This window comes from Strix aluco, chromosome W (genome assembly GCF_031877795.1).
Source record: "Strix aluco isolate bStrAlu1 chromosome W, bStrAlu1.hap1, whole genome shotgun sequence".
Classification (NCBI taxonomy): Eukaryota; Metazoa; Chordata; class Aves; order Strigiformes; family Strigidae; genus Strix; species Strix aluco.
The window spans coordinates 46,296,113-46,318,757 of record NC_133970.1 but is presented as its reverse complement, the minus strand read 5'-3'; the positions used below and the strand labels follow the sequence as shown (position 1 = coordinate 46,318,757).

Here is a 22,645-nt window from a genome sequence, read left to right as displayed (position 1 = left end):
TAATGACAATATTAATTTGGGCAGAAAGGAGCTTATATAACATACATTTATACAGAATAGTCTAAGTTATACTCAAATGTTAAGTTTTGTATATGATACTTTGCTCTTTAAGTGACAAACTTCTCTTGTATATAAAGAGAAAGAAAAGAACCCAGCTTTTATTGAGAGAATTTGTATATGCAAGGCTGATAAGTTTAAACAAGACAGTGAATATAAAATTACCATCAAAGATAAACCATAATCTTTAAAGCTGCAGCTGATTTAAAACATTCCTTTTGATAGATTTCTAGTACAGCAATTTTTTAGAAGTATAAACACCCCAAATATCCTCTATATATAGGGAAGTTTGTAACAGGTTCAATCGAAGACATCAAAAACATTTTAAATAGACATCACAAAATGCATGTGTAGTTTAAAGGTCAAATTTATTAGAAGATTAAGAGATGTATTATACATGGACTATAAATACAGCACAGCTGACTTTATTCAGAGACAGCCAATGCCAACCTATTTTGTAGATACCCTTGTTCTTTTGTTCCAATAAAAGTTTGCATCATAAGACTTGAATTTAGGTTTTGGAATCTTCTTCTCTTCAATGTCATAGCTCCAACCTGGTGGTTACAGGCAAAATGGTGGGGGGTGGGAGGAGAAAAGAAACATAGAGAATTCTAAATATTCTCTGCATACAATATAGAGCAAATGCGACTTAAACCTTTTAACTTTAATATTTTTTTCTCCAGATAGGCATCCACTAGTTTATTACTTTGTAGTTGGTGTCTCATCCCATACGGTGGGTGTCCTGGTTTAGCCAGGATAGGGTTAAGTTTCCCCAGCAGTGGGGGGGAAGCTCTAGCCGGGTTATTCAATACCAGGCTGACATCACATCCTGGCGCCAAAGCACGGGAGCGAGGAAGAGTCGGTGAACGTGTGTGTTATGCCATCTCTCTGCTCTCACTGCTGTATCGGTACATATCTTGCTCTGTTCATTGTTATCACTGTTACTGTTATTGTTATTGTTGTTGTTTGTTGTGTTGCTGTTGCTCTGTTGTATTAAAACTCTCCTTATCTCAGCCCCAGGGCTTTGTCTTTCATTTCCTTTGTGGGGGAGGGGCAGCGGCTGCGTGGTCTCAGACCCCGGCAGGGACTAAACCACCGCAGTGGGTTACGAGGGGGGGGTGAATCTTTTGAATTCCCTGAGAGCCTGTGTATGGTGGAAGAGCCGGTCTCTGCTTGGCAGAGCTGCAGGATGGGTCGAGTCAACAGTGACTCAGAGGAACAATTGTGCTGCTGACTTTATTAACTGACCACTTCAGTGAGTGAATGGAAACAATTTGGCAACAATCAACTGATAACCATCTGGGGAACTGTGGTGGTTTGACCTTGGCTAAATGCCAGGTACCCACTAAGTCGCTCTATCACTTCCCTACCTTCCCCCTTTTTTTCTCAACAGGGCAAAGAGGGGGAAGAAAATAAGATAGGAAAGAAAAAAAACAAACAACCCTTGTGGGTAAAACAGAAGCAGTTTTAATATAAGCAAAGCGAAGCAAAGGTCCGCACGTGGAAGCAAAAAAAAGCAAACAGATTTATTCTCTACTTCCCATGAACAGGCGATGTCGGGCCTTCTCAGGAAGCAGGGCTCCCATACGCGGAGGGGTTGCCTCGGAGGACCAAGGGTGACCCCCCCCCCTTCCTCCTTTCTCCCAGCTTTATACTGAGCAGCCGTCAGATGGTCTGGAATATCCCTTTGGTCAGTTGGGGTCAGCTGTCCTGGTTGTGTCCCCTCCCAAGATCTTGCCCACCCCATCCCACTGTGGGGGGGAAAATGTCGGAAAGAGCCTTGGTGCTGTGTAAGCACCACTCAGCAGTAGCCACACCACCAGGGTGCTATCAACACCCTGCCAGCTCCCAACATCAAACACAGCACCATGGGGGCTGCTACAGGGGAAAACCAATTCCGGCTCAGCCAGACCCGGTACAGGAACCAATAAAGGCACTTTGGCAATGAGACTATTTCCCTAATAACCCCTCAACAATCAACTGATCGCAATTCGTACAAAACTTATATACATGAATACATATAAGAAAGAGTGCAAAAAGAGGAAAGAGAAAAGAGAGGAGGAGGGGATAGGAAAAGGGGAATCACCACCCTTGGATCCTGCGTTGTCACAGAGTAGCCAGCTTGGTCTGTAGGTGGTGGGTCGACCAAGGCACATGTGGAGTGTTGCCTTTATATAGTCTTTCTTACACATGCACAATAGTTTGTTCCAGAAGGTTCTCATTTTCTCTGGCTTGTACCTGCCCAGTTAGGCGAGTTCTGTCTCTGGGCAACCACAGGAGGGAGGGGGAGAGAAACAGCCCACCACCCCACCTCTGCAGAGCTTGCTCTGCTTCTCCCCCACAGGGCATCCCACTCGAGTTGTTTGAAACATCCTCTTTACAAACAGCTTCTTGTTTATGAACAGTTTGTGACAGTTGCCAGCAGAGAATACTGAAATGCCATAGATGTGACATGTGCCTGTTTTCACAATTGAGAGACTTCACCATACTGCATACCTCCACTTTCATTACTCCTTCAAAAAACTCGAGTCATCAGTGAAAAGCTCAACTGGGAACACTGACTGTATGTAGTCCCGCAAGTTCATGGCTCCAGAACTCCATAGCATCACAGAAGTACTAAGGCTCTGTGTATGCTGGGAGAGGAAATGAAAAAGTTAGGAAACAAATAAAGATAAGGTAACATGGAAAAAAATAGTATACAGAAGATCAATCCAAAAAGGTTGGGAGAGAATGGAGACCTTGGAAAGCTAGAGAAAAAAAGAAGGGTGGGAGAACCAAAGAAAGGAAGAGCAAAAAAAACCCGAACTTAACATTGGAAAGGAGTTTAATGCTTAACATTTTCAAAATAACATAAAAAATTAGGAGTAAAACAGAAGGGAATGAAGTTATAGTAGACAAGTAAGTTATGTTATAGATAAGCAAGAGAAATGGTAAAAAATATCAGAAAAGAGGAGGTGGAGACATTAGTGTTTATATCAAAATGCAAATTAGTTGCAGACTCCAGATGCTTGGAAAGTTGCCAGGGCAGCACTCAGTATTTCAAAGTTTGGTCTCTTTAGCTGCAACATTTCACTCAAAGTTGAGATACTTGAGGTGAAGCTAGAAGTGGGTAAGTATGCAGTTTTAACTGATACTAATAACATAATACATTTCTTCCTTAGTATTAAAACAAAAACTTGATAAATCCTAAAAGGTTTAACATATATCTGAATTTTTATATTTAAGATATTCACAGAAAACACTCAAGATACATCTACACATCAAAACATGTTTCATAAGAGACACAATTTATCATGTCAATGTATCTCAATTTTGTGTATTCACAAATGTTACACAAACATTTTCTTCATGTTTATTAGGCTGAACCAATGTGAATTTCCAAGTTAACTATTCTCCATAAGAAATACTGGAATAGATGTTTTAAAAACATATTCTTTCCATCTGTGAGAGCACTGATTTTCACCTACTGTTCTGATTAAAAATATAAGCTTGAGTAAACAGCCAGAACTAGATCCAGAGACAGAATTTGGTATAGCAACTTTCAGCATTATAACACCTAACTTTGAGGCACTTGGCTGCTGGAATGGAATCTACAGACCCAATTTATTGCTTCATCTTTTTATACACTAGATGGAGAGGAGCCGAGTGCCTCCAAAAGAGATTCGCAACTGCCAGCACAATGACGTGGGATGCCATAGCTATCCAAAATCCACAAAGTTAGTTACATCTAACTTTCTATTGCAAGAGTCTCCTTGAGTTAGGCACCTTCAGTTGTTCATGACAGAGAGCAAAGGTCACTTTTATAAAAATACCACAATGGTGGGGGAAGTTATTCTTGTCCCAGAACCCTGCCGTACAAGCCAAGTGGATAGAAAGCAGATTTCATCACCTCTGGAAGAATACCCTCATCACCTGAACAAAGGTTACTGTGGAGTAGAAAAACTCTGCATTCTTGTTACTAAAGCTGTCTGTTTTTAAATAACTGCCTCAGTGATGTTGGACAGGACAAAAAAGAATTTAGGTCTACAGGGTAATTTCATCCAGTTACAAGTGTTTCCTCCTTGTTTTGACTTCAGACCATCCTCAGCTGTCATATTTTGGACAGAGATGTCTCTTGTTAGTGTATTCAGTGCTGTTAGTTCGACATTAGAAAACATCAGAAGGCACAGGCTTGCCTCAGGTTACTGAAGTTCTTAGGTGAGAAAGAATTGGTAGGTTTCCCAATCATATCAAAGTAGCTGCCATATCTAGGATTTGCAGAAACTTAAGCTGCGTTTCTTAAAGAATTTTTTTATGGAAAACTTGGATGGTTCATATGGGAAGGACAGAGAGGTGAATATTGTGTTTCTAGCCTTAAGACGTGTTTCAATAATACCTCAGTTTAGAAGACAAGTTCCATTGTAAATGTGTGTCTAAGTTTCTCATTTCTTTCTAAAAGCAGAACTAAATATTATAAAATTTATATTTCTAGTTATATCTGATACTGAAGTTACTACTACAGAAAATACTATGCACATAACATACACATAAAACTATACCACCTTAAATAAAAATAAAATTTGAGTAAGCCAGTATCCAAAGAAAAGTATTGTACATCTCAATTATGGTAAAATTATGGGTGCAAACTAAGGGAATAGTGAACTAATAAATATTAATACTAAGTCACAGCCTTAGTTTAGTTGGTAAAATTTTTTTTGTAGTTTTCCTGCACAATGGAGACTCATTACTAATTCAGTGGAGGCATAAACTTCCTACACTGAACAAATCAAGTATTTTACTTGAATTTTCATTTTGAAAGGACAAAATATAGCATGTCCAAAGAGATGACATAACTAGCTCATTAATATAATAGCCAGGATTCAGAGTTTATCTTAAAGTATTAATATTTTCATCCAAGACCTAAGCAAGGCTCAGTTCTCATTTAAAATGCAGATACTTTGCAAAAGTAATGCTAAGAGACTGGAACACTTTTCCAGAAAGTGGAAGGCCTAGATTCAATGCCTTCAGCACCCTCAGAAATTTTTCCCCCTCTCCCCATTTTCCTCCTCCTCAAGTAGAGCACTAGAAATTTTGTGGGATAGAAGGAAGGTACTTTTTTCTTTGAGCTCAAGATTGTCTATAGAAAGCTGAATCCTTTATACCTAATATGTATAATACATACCATTTTTTTCAGCAAAGGCAATGGCATCTTCTTTAGTAGAGAAAGTAAGAACCATGTTGGATGAAGGATCAGCTCTGTAAGAAATCAGATGACAAATTTTAAGTATATTTGAAATATAAAATAATTATAACCATCTCAAATGCTAGCCAAATGTTATATTACATAACTTTTTGTAGTACAACACCTCACAAGCAGCATTTCTAAATTTCAGCCATTCAGAATCCCTTTATTTTTAATTATTTTCAGGATTAACACTTTGTGCAGAGTATTGTTTCAGTCTTTCAGTCTGTTGAACTTCTCTCCCAACTCCTTGCAGAAATCAATTTTTTAAGTTTTTTATTAGACAATTATATTATAACCTCAGCAGGTGATTAGACAAGTGCTCTGAAACAATTTTTTAATTTTTAAAGCTGTGTAGCCCCTCTCTTTTTGGGAGATTGGGAGACTTAAGGTAATTTTGAACAATTCAAGGAGGCCAGAAGTCTGTAGAGCAGCTAGGGGAAGAATAATCTTATACAGAAAAGAGCAGAATATCAAAGTGAGCAGAGCAGGAATTAATGAGAGACTGAAAAGTACATGAACAAACTCAGAATTCAGCTTTGGATGAGGTTACATCATGACCTCCAGAATTTATTCCAGTACAGAAAGCAGATCTCAGGCCACCACAGAAAACAAAGCTCACAAACTCAAACTGCTAGCTAACTAGCAGTTAGCTAACTAGCAGGATAATTTTAGATGATCAGCTATTCCTCAACTGCATTTCTGAAAGGAATCAAATAAGCAAAAAGCTTTTATGAAACAAATTAAAATCTCAGTAAAAAACCCAAACTCCCTTATTTGTTGCTATAAAAGCTCAATTTAAGAACAACAACAAAAGATGAAAAAAAGTAGGGTTCTAAAAATTAATCTACAAAACTTTCAGAGAAATAAAATACTGTTTGTAGCAGCACAATGATTAGATAATGCTTCCCTGAGACAACACTGCACATGAGCCTGGGAGACAACTGTGAAGACAAGACCAAATTGCAACAAACTATTAAAGGAGCTGCCTCTCAACTGTTCTCTCTTTGAAGCTAGAAGGGTAAATAAAGAGAAAAAGCAACCAAAGATACATTGAACTCTCTACAGTAAAGGACAAAGCCTGTGACTGGCGGAGGAGGAGGGGAAGAGGGGGAATATAGCTTCCAGCAAAGACAACAATGTAATTTTATCCAATGTACACATGGAAAAATGGAGTTCACTATATATCCAATGTATTCCCCAATAAAAAACCTAACCAAATAAACCAGGATAAAGGCAGAAATTACACTTTCACAAGACACTAAGATGGAGTCTCTTAAAGACATTTAAAGATTTATCTTATAAAGGTAGTAATGAGAATTAGGAACTAAGAATTAGTCCTTGGCATGATCAGTGGAGAATCAAGCGATTTGAGTATATGGCAGCATTGAGACAGCTTTTGCTTATTGTCCTTCTCTTCCACCATAGGAGTTGGAAAAATCTACTCAGTGCTGATAAGTGGGAAACAAAGAAGTTTAAGTCTGAGATCTAGTGAGGGACTGGTGCCTGTTCAATACTGCAAGTTTGGTGAAAACCTTCCAGGACAGAGGCAGTTTGGAAACAAGAATTGTGCAGAAATTATTTGCTCTGTTTTCATGTTGGATCATCTTTCATCCAATTTAAATACAGCTTTTTGATTTCTTTCCATAAATGAGCTATCCATGTGTTTAAATTTGTGAAAATCTGTGAGCAAACTCTGGAGTTCAGAATGGCTAGGATGATGTCCTGATAGTGTTATTATTAACAGTGCTGCAGGATTTCCTATGCTCTAAACTGTTGTGTTGGGTTTGTGTGTGTGGCAGGGGTTTTGGTAGCGGGGGAGGGGGCTACATCAGTGGCCGCTGTGAGAAGCTTCTCGAAGCTCCCCGGGCTCCAAGTCGGACCCACCTCTGGCCAAGGCTGAGCCAATTAGTGATGGTGGCTGCACATCTACAATAACGTATTTAAGAAGGGAGGAGGAGTTGGAGTTGTGAGCGAGATACCTCTGCAAACACTGAGGTCAGTGGAAGAAAGAAGGAAGGGGGGGAGGTGCGCCAGAGCAGAGACTCCCCTGCAGCCCATGGTGAGAGGGCAGGCTGTGCCCCTGCAGCCCATGGTGGTCACCATTGGAGCAGATGCCCACCTGCAGCCCATGGAGGACCCCACGCCGGAGCAGGAGGACTGCAACATGAGGGAGGGACCCACGCTGGAGCAGTTTGGGAGGAGCTGCAGCCCATGAGAAGGACTCATGTCAGAGAAAGTTTGTGGAAGATTGTCTCCTGTGAGAGGGAGCCCACGCTGGAGCGGGGGAAGAATGTGAGGAGTCCTCCCCCTGAGGATGAAGGAGCGGCAGAAACAACGGGTGATGAACCGACTGCAACCCCCTGCACCTCTGGGGGGGAGGAGGGAGAGAAATCTGGAGCAAAGCTGAGCCCGGGAAGAAGGGAAGGGTGGGGGAAAGGCATTTTTAAGATGTGCTTATACTTCTCACTGTCCTACTCTGTTTGATTGCTAAGTTAAGTGGTGTTGGTGCCGGTGTTTAAATTAAATTGATGTTCTTTTTCTTCCCCTAAGGAGACTGTCTTTTCCCTGTGACCATAATGGGTGAGTCATCCCTCTCTGTCCTAGTCTCAATTCCCAAGCCTTTTGTTTTATTTTTCTCCTTCTCATTCCTGAGGGGGAAGGCATGAGTGAGCAGCTTCCTGGTGCTCAGTTGCCCTCTGGGCTCAAACCATGACAACTGTCTATCAGTTACTACAAACTGGGATTCCAGATTGTGTTCTCTTATGAGATCCTGTACAATGGAAACTATGCATTTCCCATGTTTCTTTGTTTACAGCTTTTAATATAAAGATATACTCAAGAACTATCCATAGGTATCCTGTAATGAAAGCTCCCAATTAAAAAAAAATGTCATGGGTCCATTTTATTTAGATCTACAACTGATTAATTTTCACTGAAAAAAACTATATCTAAGAAGAGATGACAACAAATATAGCAAAATAAAAAGCGAACAAGACTGTAAAATGACAGAAATATAGCAACGACATACAGGTAAATGAGATTTCAGAGGAAAAGGGCTCTAATCCATAGCCCCTAAAGGGCCGTAATCCACTAATCCCATTACATTATTAAAAAGTAAATGGGAAAACTTCTAAGAAATGTTCTTTGCAGAAATTAAATCTGAAGAGAAGAAACTCTTCTTAGGGTGTTGAACAGTAATTTGAAATTACCAGAATGTCCACTAATAGTTCTTGCAAGAATTTCTTAAAAAACAAAGAGATACAAACTAGTTCACAAAATCCTTGACCTAGCCGTGTCAATTCTCAACACAGCACTCACTTCTGGCCTATCTGGAGCTTGCTTACACAGGGATTATCCCTTTCCCTACCCCAAAATCTCTTCATGCAGAGATGGATTCATTCAAAACAGCCATTCCATTCTAAATTCCCACAATAAACTCACTCCAGGACAATTTAACATACAGGTAAGTCATTGATACCATGGCTCATTTTTCTAGGTGGTTTATTTAGCACAAATGATTATAACTGTTAGAAAGGTTAAAAGGCATTATTTTGGCTGAGATCATGCAAAATCCCACCCAGAAAATAATTTGTTTGAGGAGGTTAAAGTCATCTGAAAAGCAAAAGGGGATTAGAAGAAAAGTTAAATTCAACCTGAACTAAAGCAAGTGTTACTTGCACCTGCTACAGTATTATAATCTGTGCAGAGGTATAAATAGACCACACTTCAGTGACTAGACACTTTGAGGGGCACACAAGACGGGAGAGAAAGGTGTATTGCTGGTCAACTGTCTACCATTTAATTAATTTAGGCCATTGTGAAACCACCTGGTCATTACTTGCTAAATGTAGTAGCTACTTGCAGTAGTCAAGTCATCCAAGCCATATATGTATTAAATCATTGAAGTCTTATCCTCTGAAACAAATATGCTTAAGATGAAAGGGTGAAAAACCCTGGAACCTGGTTAAGATGAGGTCATTGTTATATATATGCTTAATGATTTAAAACAGGTATTTTAACAGGCTGTTTTAATACAATTAATATTTTAATTCCTATTCAATATTTTACTAGTCGAAAAATAGTTGAGCTTGGCTTCCCTAATTCCTTTGCAATATCAATACAACTGAAATATTACAGGTTGTGACCCTCCTCTATTTTTTAATGGGAAACCAACATAACAGAGAGACTTGATTTCAGAGTTATCCTGAACTAAGATTTCAGGATACATTTCAGAAAAAAATACATCATTCTATGACTGGATTTAGAATAAATCTCAAAAAATGCTTCCTCAAAATATTTCATATTTAAGGTTTTAGGGTTTTTTTCATCAGAATCTTGTGTTCTCTGATCATAAGTGCTAATGTGATTGCAGCTAGACATTTTCAATAAGCACACTCTATCCTTTTTGAAGTTTGAAAAATAATATCCAGTGGTTGATTTTTGTTTATGTAGAATAATTAACTTTTCTGAATATGCCTCAAACAAGACAGCTTCAAATCAAAATTACAATATTGTCAGGAGAATTGCTCACATAGTCCTCACAGTTTACAGGAATTCTAACCACACTGTAAAATGTAAGTAGTATATTTATATAGAAGATTAGCTGCATCTAAATTATACTTATATCTCCAAATTATAGCATAGTTAGCTAAGATTAGTGCTTTTCTGGATTTTGGCACATTTAAGATTTTTTACTACTAATAATAGCAACACTGAAACAAACGGTGTAATATTTTAAACAGCTTATTTAAAAAAAAATAGTTATGACTCCTCATTTCAGAACTTCAGGATATTTATAAAACTTTGTAAAAAAATTCCAGAAGCTAACTAAGTTTTATGTTTAACCAAATTTAAAACATGCAACTGAGAGCTGAGAAGAAGGATTTACTTCTTCAGGTAACTAATAACCTTCTTTCCCTGATGCTGCCATACAATAACATCACCACAAATGTAATAGTTGAAATTACTGGTTGTTAATACTTTTTTTCAAACTCTTCCAGATGATTTTGTGAGCTCAGTCGCTGAGGTGAGCAGCCCCAGTACCAGCATGATCCACAGCAAAGCTCTCTAGTGTGGTGTACAGGGGAGGTTTCCTGAACCGAGGAAACCTCAGAGGAGTGGAGACCCTCCAAGGGGCTGCAGCTTGTGCGAGAGCAGCTGATGAGATCTGGGCGGGGCCAGGAGCAACAGTGGCCAAGCCCCCACACCTGTAAAAGAATTATAGAATCAAAGAATACCAGGTTGGAAGGGACCTCAAGGATCATCTGGTCCAACCTTTCTGGCAAAAAGCACAGTCTAGACAAGATGGCCGAGCACCCTGTCCAGCTGAATCTTAAAAGTGTCCAATGTTGGGGAATCCATCACTTCCCTGGGGACATTATTCCAGTGGCTGATTGTTCTCATTGTGAAAAATTTTCCTCTTGTATCCAATTGGAATAGCCCCAGGAGTAACTTGCACCCATTACCTCTCATCTTTTCTATGTGACTCCTTGTAAAAAGGGAGTCTCCATCTTCTTGTAACCACCCTTTAAATACTGGAACATGGTGATAAGGTCTCCCCTAAGCCTTCTCTTCCCAGGGCTGAACAAACTCAGTTCTCTCAGCCTTTCCTCACATGGCAGGCTGCCCAGTCCTTTGATCATCTTTCTGGCCCTCCTCTGGACCATCTTCCAGCCTGTCCACACCTTTTTTGTATAGTGGGGACCAAAACTGAACACAGTATTCCAGGTGTGGCCTGAGAAGTGCTGAGTAGAGTGGGATAATGACGACTTTATCTCTGCTGGTGATGCCCTTGTTGATGCAACCCAGCATCCTGTTGGCTTTCTTTGCCACAGCAGCAGCACACTGTTCACTCCTGTTGAGCTTGTGAAACCCCTAGGGAGTGCTAGCAGCCAGGAGTGCTGTGAACAGGGCAGGCAAATAGGGCGTTGCACATCAGCAAGGGCACGGTGTGGCAGTTTGCACAGGAAGGGTGCTGTAACTCTGCCAGCTCGATCGGGGAGCAATGGTATCTACCGAGGAGAAGGCCATGGCCTCTCTAAACTCTGCACCCACCTCGACTGATGTAACTTCACAGAAAGAGCTCTGATGGGAATGTGCTGCTACCCAGGTATCAGGCTGCAGGGTGTGCCCTACTCTTATGCCAGTACTGGGTGCCAGTAATGAGTACACCTGTGGGAGGTGTGCCCAGGTAGAGGAACTCCTCAGCTTAGTGGCAGAGCTCCAGGAGGAGGTGAGAAGGTTGAAGAGTATCAGGGAATCTGAGAGGGAGACAGACTACTGGGATCGCACCCTACCATCCCTGGGACAGACCTATCAGGCAGACAGGACACATAATACAGAAGATTCCCTATCCTCTCTCCACCTGGCAGAACACTGTGACTTAAGGGATAGGGGGGGGAATGGTGACAAGTTCCTGCCCCGTGCAGCTGGCACATCTCCTCCGTGACTACCTGTGGTGGTTTGACCTTGGCTAAATGCCAGGTACCCACCAAGTCGCTCTATCACTTCCCCCCACTTCCCCTTTTTTTCTCAACAGGGCAAAGAGGGGAAAGAAAATAAGATAAGTAAAAAAAACCCAACCCTTGTGAGTAAAACAAAAGCAGTTTTAATATAAACACGCGGAAGCAAAAAAAAAGCAAACAGATTTATTCTCTACTTCCCATGAACAGGCGATGTCGGGCCTTCTCAGGAAGCAGGGCTCCCATACGCGGAGGGGTTGCCTCGGAGGACCAAGGGTGACCCCACCCCCTTCCTCCTTTCTCCCAGCTTTATACTGAGCAGCCGTCAGATGGTCTGGAATATCCCTTTGGTCAGTTGGGGTCAGCTGTCCTGGTTGTGTCCCCTCCCAAGATCTTGCCCACCCCGTCCCACTGTGGGAGGGGGGGAAATGTCGGAAAGAGCCTTGGTGCTGTGTAAGCACCACTCAGCAGTAGCCACACCACCAGGGTGCTATCAACACCCTGCCAGCTCCCAACATCAAACACAGCACCATGAGGGCTGCTACAGGGGAAAACCAATTCCGGCTCAGCCACACCCAGTACACTACCCCACCTTCCCAGGTGCCCTTGCATAATAGGTATGAGGTTCTGCAAGTGGAACCAAATAACGATGAGGACAATAGTCTATCTAGTTTGCAGGTGTTGCCGAGGTTAAGTCGGCCTATGCCCTGCATCAAAATCACTTCCATTAATAAAAGGCAAGTTACTGTCATAGGAGACTCCCTGCTGAAGGGAACGGAAGGTCCAATATACTGACCTGACCTACTTCTTAGGGAAGTCTGCTGCCTCCCTGGGACCCAGATTAAAGATGTGACAAGAAAACTTCCTGCCCTGGTACGGCCCTTGGATTATTATTATCCATTTTTGATTTTTCATGTAGGTGGCAATGAAGTTGCAATAAGAAGTTCAAATGCAATCAAAAAAGACTTCAGGGCCATGGGACAACTGCTTAAAGGATCAGGAACACAAGTGCTTTTTTCCTCTGTCCTTCCACTTGCACGGAATGATGAGGAAAGGAACAGGAAGACCCAGCTGATCAATACATGGCTCTGTGACTGGTGTTACCAGCAGAATTTGGGTTTTTTTGATCATCGGTCAGTCTACATGACACCAGGCCTGCTGGCAACACACAGGGTACACCTGTCTCACAGGAGGAAAAGGATCTTTGCACAAGAGTTAGCAGGGCTCATTGAAAGCTTTAAACTAGATTTGAAGGGGGAAAGGGATAAAACCAGGCTTGCTAGGGACAAGCCTGGTGGAGGCACGCCAATGTTTGAGGGAAAGTGTGCTAGCAAGGTCCTTCAGTCTTCTCCACAAGGTGCTGAGTACTCTGTACTAAGGTGTGCAGCACCCTAGCCATCTCAGTGGGGGTAAGGGATGGAGATCCACGTGGCAGCAAAGACGTAAGGGATGTTGATGTGTTAGAAACCACAGAAGCACCTGAGAACAGTCACATAGGAATTAGGGCTTCTCCCCCAAAAAAGGTGGCAGGATCAATGGCCCAACTGAAGTGCATCTACACCAATGCACACAGCATGAGCAACAAAAAGGATGAGTTGGAAGCCATTGCGCTGCTGGAAAGCTATGATATAGTTGCAATCATGGAAACATGGTGGGATGACGCACACAACTGGAGTGCTGCAATGGATGGCTATAAACTCTTCAGAAGGGATAGGCTAGGAAGGAGAGGTGGCGGGTAGCCCTGTATGTTAGGAAGTGTTTTGACTGTCTAGAGCTTGATGATGGTGACAGTAGGGTCAAGTGTTTATGGGTAAGAATCAGGGGAAAGGCCAGTAAGGCATATATCATGGTGGGAGTCTGTTATAGACCACCCAACCAGGATGAAGAGGCAGATGAAATATTCTATAAGCAGCTTGGAGAAGTCTCAAAATCACTAGTCCTTGTTCTCATGGGGGACTTCAACCTACCAGATGTCTGCTGGAAATACAATACAGTGGAGAGGAAACAGTCTAGGAGGTTCCTGGAGTGTGTGGAAGAGAACTTCCAGATACAGTTGGTGAGTGAGCCAACTAGGGAAGGCACCTCACTGGACCTGTTGTTTGCAGACTTGTGGGTGAAGTGATGATTGGAGGCTGTTTTGAGCAATGGGATCATGAAATGATGGAGTTTTCGATTCTTGGGTCAGCAGAACTGCTACCTTGGACTTCTGGAGGGCAGACTTTGCCCTGTTTAGGGGCCCGGTTGACAGAGTGCCTTGGGAGGCAGTCCTGAAGGGCAAAGGAGCCCAGGAAGGCTGGACATTCTTCATGAAGGAAATCTTAAAGGCAAAGAAGCAGGCCGTCCCCATGTGCCAAAAGATGACCTGGTGGGGAAGAAGACTGGCCTGGCTGAACAGAGAGCTTTGTCTGGAACTCAGGAAAAAAAGGGGAGTTTATAACCTTTGGAAGAACGGGCAGACAACTCAGGAAAACTACAAGGATGTTGTGAGGTTATGTAGGGAGGAAATTAGAAGGGCCAAAGCCCTTAATCTGGCTACTGCCATAAAAGACAATAAACAATGTTACATTCACAACAAAAGGAGGGCTAAGGAGAATCTCCATCCTTTATTGGATGCAAGGGGAAACATAGTGACAAAGGATGAGGAAAAAATCTGAGGTACTTAACGCCTTCTTTGCCTCAGTCTTTAATAGTAAGACTAGTTGTTCTCAGCATACCCAGCTCCCTGAGCTGGAAGACAAGGACGGGGAGCAGAATGAAGCCCCCATAATCCAAGGGGAAATGGTTAGGGACCTGCTACACCACTTAGACATACACAAGTCTAGCGGGCCAGATGGGATCCACCCAAGGGTACTGAAGGATCTGGCGGAAGTGCTCACCAAGCCACTTTCCATCATTTATCAGCAGTCCTGGCTAACCAGGGAGGTCCCAGTTGACTGAAGGTTAGCAAATGTGATGCCCATCTACAAGAAGGGACATAAAAAGGATCTGGGGAACTACAGGCCTGTCAGTCTGACCTTGGTGCCAGGGAAGATTATGGACCAGATCATCTTGAGTGCCATCACACAGCATGTACAAGACAATGAGGTGATCAGGCACAGTCAGCATGGGTTTATGAAAGGCAGGTCTTGCTTGACTAATCTGATCTCCTTCTATGACAAGGTGACCCACTTTGTGGATGAGGGAGAGACTGCAGATGTTGTCTACCTGGACTTTAGTAGCACCTTTCACACCATTTCCCACAGCATTCTCCTGGAGAAACTGGCTGCTCATGGCTTGAACTGGCATACTCAGCTGGTTAAAAAACTGGCTGGATGGCTGGGCTCAAAGAGTTGTGGTGAACGGAGTTAACTCTAGTTGGTGGCCGGTCACAAGTGGTGTTCCCCAGGGCTCAATATTGGGGCCAGTTCTGTTTAAGATCTTTATCAATGATCTGGATGAGGGGATCGAGTGCACTCTCAGTAAGTTTTCAGATGACACCAAGTTGGGCGGGAGTGTTGATCTGCTTGATGGTAGAAAGGGTCTATGGAAGGATCTGGACAGGCTGCATTGATGGGCCAAGGCCAATTGTATGAGGTTCAACAAGGCTCAGTGCTGGGTCACAACCACCCCGTGCAATGCTACAGGCTTAGGGCAGAGTGGCTGGAAAGCTGCCCAGCAGAAAAGGACCTGGGGGTGTTGGTCAACAGCTGGCTGAATATGAGCCAGCACTGTGCCCAGGTGGCCAAGAAGGCCAATAGCATCCTGGCTTGTATCAGAAATACTTTGGCCAGCAGGACTAGGGAAGTGATTGTCCCCCTGTACTAGACATTGGTGAGGCCACACCTCAAATACTGTGTTCAGTTTTGGGCCCCTCACTACAAGAAAGGAACTGAGGTGCTGGAGCATGTCCAAAGGAGGGCAATGAAGCTGGTGAAGGGTCTAGAGAACAAGTCTTATGAGGAGCAGCTGAGGGAACTGGGGGTGTTTATTCTGGAGAAAAGGAGGCTGAGGGGAGACCTTATTGCTCTCTACCGCTACCCGGAAGGAGGTTGTAGCGAGGTGGGTGTTCGTCTCTTTTCCCAAGTAACAAGAGGAAAAGGCCTCAAGTTGCGCCAAAGGAGGTTTAGATTGGATATTAGGAAAAATTTCTTCACTGAAAGGGTTATCAAGCACTGGAACACGCTTCCCAGGGAAGTGGTTGAGTCACCATCCCAGGAGGTATTTAAAAGACATGTAGACATGGGGCTTAGGGACATGGTTTAGCGGTGGACTTGGTAGTGTTATGTTTACAGTTGGACTCAAGGACAAGGGTCTTTTCCAACCTAAATGACTGTATGATTCTAAAATCTGCTTTTAAACCTAATAGATCATTAACCATATGACTAACAAACTGAACCACTTACTGTAAGCTCTGTTAAAACACAAATAGATTTACAGGTAGAAAGGACATTTCAAACTTAAAATTTACATGACTAGTAAGAGTCAAATATGGAAGAAAAGCATTTCCAAATTCAGTAACTAATCATGTAGATGCCCAAGTAATTAAAGGGTTGTCCCAGAGCTCCCTGCTATAAAATTCCATCTTCCATTTGTTTGTATTTTTAACTCCTGCTTGCATTGCATTATGTGTTGGAACAAAAATGTGAACTTTTGTTGTTTTGATGTGCTCATCTGGAACATCAGTGTCATGGTTTAGCCCCAGCCAGCAACTAAGTACCACACAGCCACTCGCTCACTCCCCCCCAGCAGGATGGGGGGAAGAGAATGGGAAGGGTAAAAGTGAGAAAACTCATAGGTTGAGATAAAAGCAGTTTAATAATTGAAATAAAATAATAATAATTTGTAGTGAAAAGGAAAATATCAAAGAGAGAGAAATAAAACCCAAGAAAGACAAGTGTTGCAAATGAAAACAATTGCTCACCACCAACTAACCATTGCCCAGCCAGTCCCCGAGCAGTGCCCACCCCACCAACTTCCCCCCAGTTTTATTGCTGAGCATAACATCATATGGTATGGAATATCCCTTTGGTCAGCTGGGGTCAGTTGTCCCATCTGTGTCCCCTCCCGACTTCTTGTACACCCCCAGCTGTCATGGTTTAGGCCCAGCTGGCAACAAAGCACCATGCAGCTGTTCACTCACCCCTTCCCCACCCAGTGCTGGGAAGAAGAAAATGAATCAAAAGGCTCAGGAATTGAGATAAGGACAGGAAGGGGTGACTTATCCATTAACCATCACAGGTAAGAGACAGGCTCATTAGGGGAAGAAAAAGGACATCGGTTTAATTCAAAACACTAACAATAACAACACTTAACAGACAGAATGGGGCAATGAAAAGGGTTACCATATCTTAAAAAGACCTCCCCCACCCCTCCCTTCTTCCTGGGCTCAGTTCTGTTCCTGGTATCTCTACCTCCTCAACCCAGCAGTGCAGAGGCAGGGGATGGGGGGTGTGGTCAGTCCACTGCTTCATCCTGCAAAGGGGGAGGAAGCACTCTTCTGCATTCTTCACGTGGCATCCCTCTCACGGGAGACAGTCCTCCACAAACTTTCTCTGCCGTGAGTCCCCCCCACGGGATACATTCTTCTTGAGATGCTCTGGTGTGGGTCACATCCACGTGTTGCAGTCCTCCCAGTGCCGAACTACAACAGTGGGGGCTTCTTCCCACGGAGTCCCAGGGGTCCTGCACAGGCTGCAGGCGAATCTCTGCTCCTCTGGTGACCTCCATGGGTGGCAGGGAGGGCAGCCCTGCTGTGGGAGAGAGGCAATTCAGCATCAGTCTGTCAGCTCTACGCAGCCCCTGAGAAGCAGCAAGGCTTTGATGAGAAACAGGCCTTGGGAGAAAGATCAGAAACTGCCGAGTTGTGCCAAGGTGGCAGGGAAAAACAACGGCCAGCTGCAACACTGAGCTGTGGCAAAGTACTGAACTGCGAGAAGTTACCGCCGCGTGAACAGCGCGTGAACGAGAGGGTGATTGGTCTGCACAGTGCGTGTTAGAGTGGTCTGATGCTGATAGGAGAAAAGGTTGATAGCTGTCTGATTGCTGATTTGCTAATTATGAAGTAAGAGCTTTAACCAGAGCATAAGTATGTACTATTGTAATAATAAAGGGTCTTTCCTTCTGCACTTCAATGGAGAGTCCGTGCCTCAGTTGCCGCAAATGGTGCCCCGTGTGTGCGGGAAATAAGCGTGACCAGCTTGGATCACTCTGGTGGCAAACCCCACAGAACTTAAGTAGCTGCTGAAAGGAAGCAGGAGCCGGCATCAATCACCATTGCAGGGTGAGCAAGGTGAGCTGTGGGGAAGTGATGGGTAGTTTAATATCCTCGGAAGAAAAGTCAGTGCTTGCACTGATGGAAAGACTGTTAGCTAAATATAAGGTGCATATTAATCTGCATGCCTTGAAGAGAATTTTAAAGTGGGTAGCAGCCGCGGTTACTATATTCACTGTTCCAATATGGGATGAAGCAGGAGTAAGACTGTGGGACTGTGCAACCCGAGGGAATGAGGTTGCGGCAGAACTCTTGCACGCATGGGGAACTATTTTTGAGATAATAAAAAGACAAAATAATGAACACGACCAGGCTGTTAACACAGAGAATGAGAACCCAGAGAGCAAGGACGCATATGTTGAACCCCGGCAGCAAGATTTACATGCTGAGTCTGTAGACTGTGATAATCTTTAGACCCTGACACTGTAAATCCTAAAAGAGAACCTGGCCTGTGTCCTCCCTTAGCTGGGGATGATCCGTGGGGAAAAGTGAGGCAAGAAGCCTTGGCGCAAGGGGATATGGACATGGCGAGAAAGATCGTTGCTCCTGGAATTTATGAGCCGGGACGTCAGCCGCGTTGGGAAGGACTGCAATTTTCTGTTATTAAAGAACTACAGAAAAGCATCAATGAGAACGGGCTTCAAAACTCATTTACAACAGGTATACTGGAGGCAATCGCTCATGGGTATCGATTGGTCCCGTGGGATTGGCTGGCACTTTTAAAAACGGTACTAACGCCGGCACAGTATTCTATCTGGAAAACCGAGTGTGTGGATCTCTGTACTCAGCATTCGCACCCCCCCACCTGCAAGCGCGGAGTTGGCGGCGGCAGCCCCGGGGCTCCCTGGGCCCCCCCCCGCCGCGGAGCGACCGCCTACAGCCGAGCCTGGCACCGCGCTCTCGGCCCGCGCCCCTCCAACGCCAGAAGCAGCAGTTTTTACAGAAGGTGCTGACACTGGGATGCGGCATCTCTTGTCCATTCTAAAAGGACTAACTTTAAACCTCTCTGATGGTCAGTACACTAAAGGCCTTGATTTAAAAACAAAGAAGGGGGAAATTTCTGGACGCACCACATAATCAACTGGTAATGGCTTTATATATTCTTAATGGTGTTTTGATGTTTGTAGTATTTGTCACTTTATGTTGTGTGAGTAATAAGTGTAAGGGCCCCTTTGTGTGGGTGTGGGACTGTTCTGCGGGTGTGAGACGCAGCCCAGCTGCAGCTGCGGAGTGCGGAGTTCTCTGACCCGCAGTTCCGTTATCCCGCGAGGGAAGCGGCCGCAGAGGAACGAAGCGCAGGGCAGACTCTGTACCAGTGGGGGGTAGTGCAGGACGAGGGAACATTCCTTAGTACAGAGCGCCCTAGTGCCCGCCCGCTGGGTCACTGGTGCTGCCTGTTTGTTCGGGCTCAGTGTTTGAAGTGTCACAGGTGAAATATCTCCTCTAGCGGGAGGCAGTAACTCTGTGTTCATTGTTGTCTTGAATTTAGGTGCGTACTCTGTGGGGAGAGCGCACCCTTGTACCATCTGCCTGAGGGGATATTGTCAGAAGATCATCTACAACCTTACAGGGGTTGTTCGTTTTACCAGGGGTCATAGATGCCGATTATGAAGGGGAAATCAGAATTATGGCCTGGACCCCGGTACCCCCGTGTTCAGTAACAAAAGGGTCAAAAATTGCTCAGCTTGTTTATTTGACTGCAGCTCCCCCTAACAGTATGCCGAGAAGCCGGGGTGACTCAGGATTTGGATCAGCAGGTACTCCTCAAATATTTTGGGCTCAGACAGCGACACAAGGTCGACCTCTGGTAAAATGTGCCCTCACCAAAGCAGAAGAATCTGTTGAACTGACAGGCATTTTACATACTGGCGCGGATGTGACTGTAATATCTGTGAGCTTCGGTAACTCGAGTGCTTTTCAGGGTTGGTGGTCATGCTGTAACGTTTCAAAGCAAAGATCTCATTCATGTAAGGGGCCCAGAGAACCGGGTAGCAAATATTCCTCCATTTATATTGGAAACCCCTATTACATCATGGGGTCGTGACTGTATGGCTCGATGGGGAACTCAAATTGGATCAAATTTGTCTTAATTGCCACTGCAGCACAGCCCACCCCTAAACCCACCCTGAAACTAACCTGGAAAACAGAATCACCTGTGTGGGTGGGTCAGTGGCCCTTGCCAAGGGAACAGTTGTGCCACCTTAATGATTTAGTTCAGGAACAATTAAGTGCAGGACATCTCGTACCCACCACCAGTCCTTGGAACTCCCCGGTGTTTGTTATTTTTAAGAAAAGTGGTAAATGGTGACTTTTACATGATCTCCGACACATTCATGATGCCATGGAGGATATGGGTACGTTACAGCCAGGAATGCCCTCCCCAACAATGATTCCCTGAAACTGGCATCTTGTAATAATTGATCTAAAGGATTGGGTTTTTACCATTCCATTGCATCTGGATGATGCACCTAAATTTTCCTTCTCTGTTCCCAGTATTAATGTCAGTGAACCTGCAAGATGGTACCACTGGGTTGTTTTGCCACAAGGCATGAAAAACAGCCCCACGATGTGTCAGTGGTTTGTTGCAAAGGCTTTGAGCCCTGTTAGAATGCAGGTCCCCCAGGCTGTTATCTATCATTATATGGATGACATCCTTATAGCAGCAGAAACACAGGAGATCATGGAAAAGGCTCTTGCTTTACCCAAAGACTCAGTATCTCAAATGGGGTGACAAATAGCACCTGAAAAGGTACAGAGGTCATCACCGTGGCAGTACCTGGGGTGGAGAATTTGTGAACAGACTAATGTCCCACAACAGGTTGAACTTAAAACTGATGTTAAAACTTTAAATGATTGACAGAAACTGTTGGGAGCCATAAATTGGATACGGCCGTTGTTGGGCCTAACTAACGATGATCTGCATAGCTTGTTTGATATTTTGTGAGGAGATCCTTCACTGACATCACCCAGAGTACTTACAGAGACAGTGAAACAAGATCTCCACTGTGTAGCTAATGCCATCTCAGAAAGACAGACATCGCGATGTGTGCCCGGTCATCTGTATCAACTGATATTATTTAATCCTCCAGGGCAGCCCTATGCTCTGCTGTTTCAATGGGATGAAACACTTAGTGACCCTCTTGTTATTATTGAATGGATTTTATTGTCACACCAAATGCACAAGACGGTCACTACTCATCCAAAAATGTTTGCCAAACTGATCATGAAAGGTAGGCAGCGCCTACTATTACTTGCTGGTCAGGAACCTGTGTGTATCATTGTTCCGGTTACTATGCACATGTTACAGTGGCTAATACAAATGTCTTTGAGCAAGCTCAGCTTTCACATGCATTTTTCCACCAAAACGCCAGGGCAATACAAAACCAGTTTTCTTTATCAAGGTGTCAGTCTAAAGACATCATTGCCACTTGCCCTGAATGCCAGAGGACTCCCTCTCTTCAACAGCTAGTGGTGTCAACCCTCGGGGACTCACCTCCTCAGAATTATGGCAATCTGGCGTCACTCACTTCGCTGCACTTGGGACGTGAAAATATGTACATGTGTCTGTTGATACCTTTTCTGGAGCAGTGTTTGTGTCCTGCCATACAGTGGGGAGTCAAGCATCTGCCCGGCATTCCCCACTCACCGACCGGACAGGCCATTGTGGAGCGTACACATGGCACGCTAAAGCATCTATTGCAACAACAAAAAGGGGGAGATGGAGGGGATCAATCTACACCTCACGAAAGGCTAAATAAGGCATTATATGCCATGAACTTTTTAAACATTTCCCCTGTCTCACAGGTGCCATCAATGTTGCATCACTTCTCATTGCAGATACCAGATCAACAAGAAGTCCAGGGCAAGGCTCAAGTGTTAGCAAAAACCTGGAGAGTGGTAACTGGGCAGGACCAGATCCTTTAATAACCTGGGGAAGAGGTTATGCTTGTGTCTCCACAGGTCACGGTCCCCGGTGGTTACCGGCAAGGTGTGTGCGACCACACCCGAGGCGTGAGAGGCAGCTTTTGGTGGACACTCAGGAGCCGGCTGTGGGTGCTGTGGATGCCCCTGTGCCGACAGTTCGCCATCTCTTCGACTGATCATTTAAGCAGAATGGATGGGTAATGCTTGCTGCTGCAATAGGACCAAATACACTATCTCAGTCCTTAATCACACTGCAGTTGCCAACTCCTTTAAGAGAAAACGCTAACAGTAATTGCAACTCCTTGATGACATATATAGGCTTACTAGTCACTAGTGAAAGATGTAGCTTAGACAAAATGTAGTTATTAATAAGGATGAAATGCTATAAGAATGTGTGTATTCAACTTTCTTTGTTTAGCAATATTAAGAATTAAGAACTCAAGTGTTTAACCTTATTAGAAACTCCCTTGGTTTTCCCCCTTGAGTGGTGGCCAGGCTCTGGGTGGAACCCAACAGGAGGATGAGATCAGATGTTTCCACTCAAAGAAAATTGCCAGTTATTTTGGCCTGCTGATTTAGATAAATAAGGCTGGACCTGCTTGCAGCGATGTTGGATGCCTCACCTACGGATGGACGCATCGCGTAGGATTTCCAATTTGCAAGGAAAGGTACTCCGAATCCTCGCTGCAACCAAGGTTCCCCAGCAATTGCGGATCTGAATATTAGTAC

General features: G+C 43.9%; 1 protein-coding gene across 3 annotated transcripts in view; it reads right to left on the bottom strand.

The window, feature by feature from the left end:
• Positions 1 to 406: 406 nt before the first annotated feature.
• LOC141917640 (NADH dehydrogenase [ubiquinone] iron-sulfur protein 4, mitochondrial-like) overlaps positions 407 to 22,645 on the bottom strand; it is a 103,901-nt gene continuing 81,662 nt past the window's right edge. Inside the window, exons 4-6 of one of the 3 annotated variants that reach the window (XM_074810994.1) lie at positions 16,248 to 16,400; positions 5,219 to 5,292; positions 407 to 611 (exon numbers count right to left, since the gene is read on the bottom strand). In XM_074810994.1, the coding sequence (XP_074667095.1) occupies positions 508 to 611; positions 5,219 to 5,292; positions 16,248 to 16,400 (331 nt within the window). In that variant the 3' untranslated portion in view covers positions 407 to 507. Of the gene's footprint in view, positions 612 to 5,078; positions 5,293 to 16,247; positions 16,401 to 17,332; positions 17,472 to 22,645 lie in introns of those variants that run through there. The other 2 variants (XR_012621386.1, XR_012621385.1) reach the window with 2 other exon arrangements.